The sequence below is a fragment of the Melanostigma gelatinosum genome, assembly GCF_949748355.1.
Source record: "Melanostigma gelatinosum genome assembly, chromosome: 24".
In the NCBI taxonomy this organism is placed as follows: Eukaryota; Metazoa; Chordata; class Actinopteri; order Perciformes; family Zoarcidae; genus Melanostigma; species Melanostigma gelatinosum.
Genome location: NC_136657.1, coordinates 10,350,751 through 10,361,237, shown reverse-complemented (window position 1 = coordinate 10,361,237; position 10,487 = coordinate 10,350,751). Strand labels below are relative to the sequence as shown.

General features: G+C 45.9%; 1 protein-coding gene across 1 annotated transcript; it reads right to left on the bottom strand.

The window, feature by feature from the left end:
- Positions 1-2,647: 2,647 nt before the first annotated feature.
- map3k2 (mitogen-activated protein kinase kinase kinase 2) lies at positions 2,648-10,344 on the bottom strand. The gene is made up of 17 exons (XM_079296176.1): positions 10,066-10,344; positions 9,345-9,417; positions 8,986-9,104; positions 8,767-8,807; positions 8,595-8,694; positions 8,372-8,485; positions 8,110-8,206; positions 7,819-7,949; positions 7,663-7,742; positions 7,412-7,476; positions 7,216-7,308; positions 6,880-7,110; positions 6,649-6,797; positions 6,419-6,550; positions 6,204-6,333; positions 5,958-6,135; positions 2,648-5,769 (listed from the first exon to the last, which is right to left on the bottom strand). Exons 2-17 carry the CDS (start codon positions 9,397-9,399, stop codon positions 5,550-5,552), a joined length of 1,935 nt encoding a protein of 644 aa, XP_079152302.1. The 5' UTR covers positions 9,400-9,417; positions 10,066-10,344; the 3' UTR covers positions 2,648-5,549.
- Between the last annotated feature and the right edge of the window lie 143 nt (positions 10,345-10,487).

Sequence of the window (10,487 nt, the reverse complement as noted above, 5' to 3'; positions counted from 1 at the left end):
ACTTTTATTTTCGCAGAATGTAGAGTACTTCCCCCCCCCCTGCGGGAGGTTTCCGGTAGTCCGGGAACTGAGCTGTTAACCAATCATTGAAGAATGCGAGTGATTGAATACAAGACAACTTATTTTTCACATCTATTATGATAATTGTCCTTTAATTTGAATGGTGAACATAAAGCCAATATTCTACTTCATTTTTATGTATTGAATCATATTAAAATGAACGTATTCAAAACATTAATTAAACAACAGAATGCATTTTGTAAACGTGTTTGTCAAATGCAAATCATGTAACGTTTGATTAAAAAAGCTCAAAATGATCTGTGGGGTAATGTTGACATCTAGTGGTCGGATAGTGTCACTGCAGTTTATGGATTATTGTGTAGCAACTGACAAAAATAAACATGCAAATAAACTCACATGGGAGCCCTCTGGTGGTCAAAGTGCGTAATTACATACCTTGAGCTTTTATTTTGAATGATTTAATCGGAAGTATTGATTGTATGTAATTTGTCTAGCATGATAATAACACCGTTGTAGTTATTGACTGTGGCCACTAGAGGGCGTTAAAAGTCATGCTCTAAATCTAATATTACTTTGACATACACTTGCTTACTTTGTGTCGCTGTAGCTAACATTAGCTTATCAATTACAAGCTCATCTTTAGTTTGAATGCAATGCTAATTGAATTGAACCCGGCGATCACACTGTTGTATCATTTATTTTATATTTACAGACTGCAGTGACAGTTGTATCACTGGCGTCAATAATCATGGGTAAACACTGCCCTCTGGTGGTCAATGTGAATAATTACACATCTTGAGCTTTTATTTTGGATAATTTAACCGGAAGTATTGGTTGTATGTAATTTCGCTACCTTGATAATATCACAGTTGTAATTCATGGAAGGCCCTCTGGCGGTCAAAGTGCGTAATTACATCACCAGAGCTTTTATTTTGAATGCTTCAACCGGAAGTATTGATTGTAAGTAATTTGTCTAACTTAATATCAAATTAGTTGCAGTTGTAGACTTTGGCCCTAATTCCAATATTACTTTGATGTAAGATTGCTGACTTTCTATCGCTGGAGCAAACGTCAGCTAATCGATTACAAGCTCGTATTTAGTTCAAACTAATTTTCCAAACATTATGTTGTTCATATGAGGCGTTATCTATTTTACTGACTACTTTCTATTTAACTGTTAAGCCAAGGAAATAAGAAAACCTCAAGCAGGAGAGCCGGCCGCGCGTTGCATTATGAGTACGACTTGGGGAGTTGACAATTTAACAGTCAAATTAGGCAGTGTTGATCTAAAATCAATCAATATTGTCTTCCTGCATTGTCAATTTCTCGCCTCAAACGTAGAAACATGTTTTATTGTACTATTTAGCTGTAAAATGAGAAGGTTGTCCCCCGGCCGCCATGTTGAAAACAGTCGAACAGCCAAAACCAAGAACCACCATCCGGCGGAAGCAAACAGAATGACCACGCCCACTCATTTGAATATAAGAAAATTAAATACAGAGTTGTGAAACGTAAAATAAAATATTCTCCTGGACATATTTACGGTGAGAAATAGGAAATTAAGTAACATGAATTTATTACTTTTTTTTTCATCAAAGTTGCCTAGTTTGACTTCGTGAATTGAACTCTCAGGGTACGATTAATGCTTAGGAACGATTAGCTGAAAACATTAGCTGAAGCTAATAAAAGCAAAACCTAACGTCAATTTACTTACAAATGACTGTTCTACCCCTTTTGATTCGTATAAATGAAAGGTTTCATACATTTCCATCTTTCTCCATCCAGTGTTGCAATAGAGTGGTCTCACCTACGTCACGATCTCCTTAGTTACGAGGTCTGTCCGCCATGTTGGAGTACATACAGAACCTACATGGCGGCGAGTAAACAAGGAAGTGCGGCGAAAATACCATACTTTGAATCACTGGATAGTGCATCAAAGGTTCGCTACCTGGCCAAATTGAAGGTTATTGGTAACTTGGATCCCTATACGATGAGTGCAGATCGTTTCAGTGCCGATCCTACTTATCTTCCATCGGTAAACTACGCCAACATCTACACGTATCTCTGTCGGTAAAATATTCAAATTAAACGAGACCCATCTTAAATAACCTTTATTTTGAAGGATGTAACAGGAAGTATTGCTTATAGGCAATTCAGTTAACTTGATAGTATTTCAGTTGTAGTGACTAACCATGACAACTAAAACAACTCATTTGCCCGTTAATATTTAGATTGTGTTGCTAAAGCGGTTGCTAGTTTACCGACTACTTTCCACGTAAATGTCACGTTGAGGCTAGAATATAATCGGAGCCAAAGTTTGAGCGGATATTAACTCCACTATCACGACCAGCAGACTAAATAGCTTCGTATTTAAATGTTCAACATGTGTAGTTACACGTTGTGAACCACCAGAGGGCAGCGTAAGCGCATGATAGCAAACGATGTCATAGAAAACCGAAACGAGAAGCCATAAAGTTAGACAAAATCTGACATTCATACTTCCGGTGAAGACATTAAAATGAAAAGTTTCAGAATAAAATAATATTTAGTTCATCTCTGGGTTATATGAAAGCGTAAAAGATAAGAGAATACAAGTACATAAAAACACTCACAAAAGTGAAATAAATATCTTTTTATTGTTTTTCCATCATCATAATTGTTGTAATTATGAACACAGAGCTGTCGCAATACTCCAGAATTTTGCCAAAAAACAGCAACTATTCAACGGCACCGCTGCGTCTCTCAAGACCCAACCATGCATAAAATCTCCCATTTAAAAAAAAAAAGTAAAATAAAAAATATATATTAAAAAATTATGCGTACCACTGATATACAGATCTGATATAAACAGGCGTATTGGTCACAAACCAATTAGAATTATAAACATGGCTTCTTTAACAATACACAGAGACCAAACATGTGGGATATATGTGGACTTTGCTTATTTAAAAAAGGTACATTTTCATTTTATACATTTGTACATTTCTTTTTTCTTTTTTTAAATCATTTGAATGTTCTCCCCTCCTACAGTCAGAATGCTCAAGGCATTTTGGGCGCAGTGTCCAAATAGCACAAATTGCAGTAAATGCACATTTACAGACACACACACACACACACAGGAGTGGCAGCAGTGGCTTTAGACACTAAAGAGAAACTACAGGTGTATCTCGGCATTTGCAGGTGACAAATACTGTTACTGAGGCGTTAATCCTCGGTGGTGAACGAGGCCATCTGACGGTAAAGAGACGTTACATTCTTGTATTGAGTTTTCTCTCTCACACACACACTCACACACACCCGCTCACATTAACACTTGTGTAAAATAGAAACAAATAGTCTTTAAAATGTGCAAAGAAAAGGTCGCTGAACGGAGCCGACGAGGAATCGTGAGAACGCGTCAGTGAATCAAAGATCGTGCAGAACGGTTGTGCGTCTCGAGGTCTACCAGTGCTGACGGCCTTCACAACAGCTCACTGCCAGCCGCCTCAAACGCAACACAAACACCAATGTTTGCAAAACGAACGGTCTCTCTCTTCCCTCGCTTCTTTTGGACACGGTCGGTTCTGGAGATGCAGAGATTGAGTTTGTGTCTGTGGATCGACCGGCCGATCACAGCTGCTGAAGTCAAACTAGTTCCTTCAGAGAACGCTTAATGAGCAACAATATCTTCCTCCTGCTGTTAAAAAGGTGCAATCAGTGAAATGTCTCGTTACTACCATCTAGTGGCCGCTGTGAGAAACTACAACAACAAACGAATTAAAGTGTTACCGAGTACCAGAAACAGAAAAGCATTATGCATCGTACCACAGTGTTCATGTTCCACTAAACACCCGACAGCTCAGCAGCACACCGACTACGGTGGTTAGAACTACAGAAACAATCAGAAACAGCTAACGAGCAAATAAAACGTCTTTCTCTGCGCAGACACACTGCGGTTACTCTGTGCCGGGAAACAGTGACTGATTGCACCTTTAATGAGGTCAGATTTTGCCTTTGAATCCTGTCGTTTCTTTCATTAAACGTGAAGCTGCAACCGACACTTAAACACACCGAGACTCATCACCTCCGTTTGATAATTCAATAAAATGTTTGAGGATTCAGCAGCCTGAACAAACATTAAAGGCATTTTAAAACTAAACCAGCAAAGAGCGGCGCAGAACTCTGTGTTACTGACGGGACAGCTGATCATGTTGAATCACATTGAATAGTCTTTAATGTGCTCGTAGGCGTTCTGTTAACGGACGTTCTGGAAGCTCAGGAGGAGACAGAGAGAGAGCGAGAGAGAGAGCGAGAGAGAGAGCGAGAGAGAGAGCGAGAGAGAGAGCGAGAGAGAGAGAGAGAGAGCGAGAGAGAGCGCGAGAGAGAGAGAGCGAGAGAGAGCGCGAGAGAGAGAGAGACAGAGAGACAGAGAGAGAGAGCGAGAGAGAGAGAGAGAGAGAGAGAGAGAGAGCGAGCGAGAGAGAGACAGAGAGACAGAGAGACAGAGAGAGAGAGCGAGAGAGAGAGAGAGAGAGAGAGAGAGAGAGAGCGAGCGAGCGAGAGAGAGCGAGCGAGCGAGCGAGCGAGGTCGAATGGAGTGTTTGTGGTTGGGCTAAAGTGACGAGTTCACATCTGATTTGGCAAAAACAAAGAAAAGAAGCTGCGATGCTGTAAACGTCTTCCAGTGTGAAGTCTGATCTGAGGAGCGTCTCATCCTATATAATATAAGCCGACCTCAGCGTCATGCAGCCGGACCTCCGGCCAATCAGCTGTGAGCTTCTCGCGTCTCTCCTGCTTCAAGTAATGGAGTCATGACAAGAGATCAATCTGATCGGAGTACGAAGAGACGTCATCTCTCCTCCAGGAGTCTCTTCCAGAACGTTACGGCTGAACTGAGATCTGCCGGGTTTGGGCTGACGGTGCAAAGGCAGTTCATCCGGGAGGCAAAAGAAAACTGAGAAACCTTGTGGCGCAGAACTCAGGACTCAGTCCTACACCAAGTTCAACAAACAGAAAAGGCACACGGCGAAGAACAAAGATGGAGGCAGGTCGACAGTAAAGCAGAGAGACGGAGAGGAAGAGGACGCGGGATGAGAGGGAGTGTTCTCTGCACTCGTTTCGTCCATAGCAGCGGGCCCAGGTCGGCACCATCCCTCTGGGTTTTGGCAGGAGACTACATTCTGGGGTCGGGTCAGCGAGATGGGGGTCCAGGGGCGTCATCTGCTGCAGGTCCACGACACAGACACCATCCCGCTCCAACACGTGACGAGAGGAACCGTACAAACACAACAAAGGAGAAAGCGCTCCGCCCCTCCTTGGTTGAGAAATTAAGGTGCAACTTGCGGAGAAAAATAAAATATAACTTCATGTCCTCTATGGCGGTCTCATACAAACAGACGGGAGGAGCTCGTACGCACCCCCCCACCCGTCTACACGCCGGTTCCTCCTGGTCCATAGTGTCCCAGCATGGGGGGGAGGGGGAGAAGTCAGAGGCCGGGACGCCCCACCGGGTAAGGCCGAATCAGGCAGGCGGGGGTTAACGGTTCAGGTTAATGTACAAAGATGTGCCTCAGTAGCTCGTCGGCAGACAGACGCTGCTTAGTCTCTACAAAGATCCGTTTGAGGAAGTCTCGGCAGTGGTCCGACACGTGGGCCGGCAGCACAGGGTTGGTGGGCTGGGTGGCGATCTTAAAGATGGCCGCCATGGCCTCAAACTCTGCCCACGGGGGTCGCTGAGTCAGCATCTCCACTACGGTGCAGCCGACGCTCCTAAAGGAGGAAAAACACGTTAGAACCAGAACACCAGCACCAAATGTGCCATTCAAGCACAGACCAAGTGTTATTTTATTAAACTGGCATTACAAGGTTGTTTATGTTTGTAATTCATGTTTTCTTTGCAACGGCAGCTCTGAATTTGGAGTCGAGCTCAACAGAGCAGGACTTATGTGAGGTCTCACCAGATGTCGGCCTTCCTGCCGTACCCCTCTCCACTGATCACTTCTGGGCTCATCCAGTAGGGGGTGCCGGTCACCGACATGATGCCGGTTCCTGACAGACAGATGGTCTGCAGCCGCCGACTGGCCCCGAAGTCTCCCAGCTTCACGTTACCCACCGAGTCCCGAAGGATGTTGGCCCCTGAACACAGAAGAGAGTCACCCGGCTGCATCTTCCCGGTGTGGGACAACACAAAGTGTCCCCCTCACCTTTCACGTCTCTGTGGACGATCATGTTGCTGTGCAGGTAGGAAACCCCCTCCAGGATCTGCCGGGTGTAGCGGCGCGTCACGTTTTCCGTTAGCGCTCCGTACGACTTCAGCTGGTCCTTAATGGAGCCCTTCAACCACCAAACCACAGAAACATCAGCAGGTAGGTGACCATTTACTGCCACATTCAATCCAAATATTTAAAGGTAAACTCACGCCGGGCATGTACTCCATGAAGATGGAGAGCGTTCGCTCCATCGTGTCCCGCAGGCAGCCGTAGTACTGGACGATCCGCTCGTGACACAAATTCTTTAAGAGCTGGATTTCACACTCTAAAGCGCTCACCTCCTAAACGACCGGGAAGAAAGAGAACGTTCATCCGTTCCTGTTCGTTAACCTTCCACACCTGCCTTCCATTTGATCATGAACATTCCTACGTCTCTCACCTTGCTGGTCTCCGGACTCTCTGGGTCAAACTGGACCTGTTTGACCGCCAGTTCCCGTCCAGTGTCGGCATCATAACAGAGGAAAACCCGTCCGAAGGCGCCTTGACCCAGCAGCTTTCCCAGCCGCCAGTTTGTTGGGGCGCGAGGAGCTGAAATAAAACCACCAGATAAGAAGCCGAGACACTTTGTGCACCGGTGTGTTCCGACACGTGAAATCAACGTGCGACTCACAGCGGCTGGGCGGGCTGATGTCCATTACAGACAGCGTGGGAGCGGTCGGGTTGGGTTCGATGTCGCTGCCCCTCCGCGGCCTCCTGCCGGGCCCCGGGGCCTCCTCCAGGTCGGGAGTGAAGACACTGCTGCCGCTGCTGGTGCTGGGGGACTGCTCCGTCGGGCTGAAGCTGACCGGCGAGCGGAAGCCGTGAACCTGCGTTCGCCGAGCACGAGGGAAGGTCTTCCTCCCTGAGTAGAGGAAGAGGACAAACGGGGTTATAAACAGAGTCTGGCTCATGCAGCTGTAGTGAAAGTAAATTCTTTATATCTTACTTATTCAGGCAAATAACCCACCATCACTGTAATCCTGAAGACCGAAGGGAATGCCGTATCTCCGAGGGTACGTCCCACCTTTCCCCGACTTCTCAAACACTGGGATGTCGTACTCTAGAGACGAAGAGGAGGGAGATGAAGATCCAGGAAAAATACAATCACATCCAGCAGCTACCTGATGGAATTAAAAATGTTCTCAGAACTCGCAAACATTTACCTGGAAAGTCCTGGTGGTTGTCTGGGTAGCTCTGTGCTCGGGGCATCCTGGACTTGGGATAGTCGCTGCACAGCAGGACAACAACAGAAAGTCGATTAGTCGAGTTCACTTGAGACGTGGTGCGCATTCAAGAGCTTTATCGGAAAATACAACTCATCTGATCTGCAGATACGCATCTTATCTCAACGATCGCTCTGAACACAAAAGCAGGGTTAGCGTGTGACGTGTAAATGAAGTGCTGAGGTCCTGACCTGTCCAGCGGGCTGTCTAAAGAGGGGCAACTTCCAGACGCAGAGTTTTCTGGACTGCTCATAGACAGCGGGTCCAGCATCTGGAGACAAGAAACTCACATAATACGACTGTAAATGTGCAGAGGAGGCGAGGTCAGTGCGTGGTTCTGAGCCTACCTGGTCCATGCTCTCAGGGATGAACTCCCCCTCGCTGTTGATGCTGGTGAAGGAGCCGTTCCTCGCCACCTGCTGCAGCGCGTCGGGAATGTAACCTGGAGGAGGGGAGCTGCGGTCTGTCGAATGGGAGCCTGAGATGGTTGGAGAGTAAATATTATTATTCATGTCTAATGGATGTACTTGTGTGAAATAGTCAGAAGGTGCATCAGAGTGATGGAGCATTTATTTTGAGTTTGCTTCACATCTGTGAATTTCTATTTAGCTTACGTGTGAGCAGGCGACATTACTCACCGATCAAAGCCAGCATACTCTTCTGGTCGGCGACTCTGAACCTGGTGTTGTCCAGCTCCTCGTGGGACCGCAAGAGGTCCATATTGGAGGAAGAGTTCTGGAGAAACAGAGACGTCTGGAGACTTAACTTCTTGTTTTGCACCTCGGTATCAGTTTCACATCGCATGCTAAGATAGTCTAAAAGAAACACGGCTTCAGAGGTAAAATGAACGGCATGCAGCTTACTTACTTACACAGTGAAGCTAATCTGGGAGCGGCTCACCTGAGAGGAGATCTGGAGCACCAGGAGGATCTTCAGGCTCTTCATGTGAACACTGCGATCCAGCAGCTCCACGGCCTTGTCGAGGTCGTCCTGAGTGGTCAGCGGAATCACCAACTGCGAGAAGAAAACAATACTTTTAAATGTCATTCAATAAAATGCCTCCGTCACGTTTCAGTTCACATGCACGTGAAACGGCTTCACGACGCCTGTGAAGGCTTCAGACCTCATTGTTGGTGTAGTGGAGGTCCATCGTCTGACCAAAAGCCACTTTAGCTTTCGCCTTCAGGTCGTCCAGCTCGACAGGTCGAGCGAACTGTAAGATTCTACAGAGAAGAAGAAGAAAGGTCAGAGGTCAGAGGCATTGACAACAATAAAGTGGTGAAACTGGTCCTCACCTCTTCTCCCCTTTGAACTCGAACTTCACTCTGACATCGTTCTGTAGGAAAGACATCATATCAGATGAACGAACAGAGACGTGAGAACACATTTTATTGTCTCTTGTTTTTCTAAGAAGCAAAGGACAAGAGGCTCTGGCTCCCTAATGTTCAGGGCCATCACCGGCACTTTGTGATCTTTGGCTGACATTCTTGCCGAGCGTCTGAGGAAGTAGTTACCTGGTTCTTCGGCGAGGAGGCTTTGGGTTTGCCCAGGTCCGACAGGAACATAGCAGGACGGCTAGAGCGGTGCAGTTCGGCCAAGTCCTGCATGATCGAGTTCAGCGCCTCCTGCTCATCTGATGACGAAGAGATTTCAGTTGAGGATTTGATGTAAACATTGCTTTTGCAGGACTGCACAATATTATCTGCAGGACTCTTATTTCAAGACATAAAAAATATTTAAAATCCTCTTTTGTGGTCTTTCAAACAAGCAGTAAGAACAAGTTATAGACACATTATTCAGCAGAAAATTTATTTCTTGGGTTGAAGGTTTGATGAAAGATGAAGCTGGCTCGCTCACACACACACACACCTACCCATCATCATGGCACTGCGATTGACCCAGGAGGCCAGGAAAGAGGATTCTACCATCAAAGGGATTCCTTTCTCCTGCAACAGCAAAAGGACAATTTACATCTTGACAGCTGATCGAGCCACAAGTCAGAGCCTGAAGCTGCTGAGTGATCAGCTGATCTGTGGAGGTAAACATAATCGTCACGAGTTGTCATAATATTTCCATGTGTTATTAGTGTGAAGTTAACGTGCAACACTACAGACATAATATATTAATCTACAGTCTGATGTTAACATGTAACACTACAGACAGAATGTATTAATCTACAGACAGAAGACTGACATCCACTTGATGACAGTGAGCTATGACACCACTTAACATATTTATAAAACGAATACCTTCCTATGCAAACCTCTGGTGGCTAGCTGGCTAGCTAGTGAGCTACCACCACCAGTCCCAGCAAAGTTGATACCAACAACACAGCCACTATTACGGCCTCCTGTGGTAGATAATTAACGTTTGCATTGAGTCAACTTGCTAGCCCCGCATGCTAACATTGACTAACAAGCTAAGTGGCTAATGCTAGCGAGAGATCCTCGCAGAGAGCTAGCTGTCAGGCCAGGGAAGTTGTCAAGCTAATGCCAGCTAGCCGCACTAGCTATTCAAGGCTCGACCGTAAAAAGCAACATTTAAACGACCTAATGAACGGTCTGGAGCGAACAGCTTCATCTTCATCATCTCACCTGGTGGTCGGTTGGATGCGTGTTCACGTCCTCATCCACAGGGCCAGTGACAGGAGCCCCGCGGAGAGCCGCTAGAGGAAGCAGAAGTTTGTCCTAACTTCACTCGAGTCTGGGCCACTACGACGAGGCCCAGACGGCTGTGTCAGTTTTAGCCCACTGGGTATATCTCCAGGCAGATAAATGACAAGATAACGGTTTATCCTACAAAGTATCTCCGTGCCTGGGAGGTAACCGGAAAACCAAAGTTAACCGACACTTTACAACCTGGTTGACGGGAGCTTCGCTCGCTGTTGTCGCTCGGTTGTGTTAAGCTAACAGGTGTTAATGAACAAATGGATACCGGAAGTGTACATATTTTGCTGACAAAATAAAATCACAAATGTCTCACGTAGGGAAAACGCATAGCTACCAATTTCGTCTTT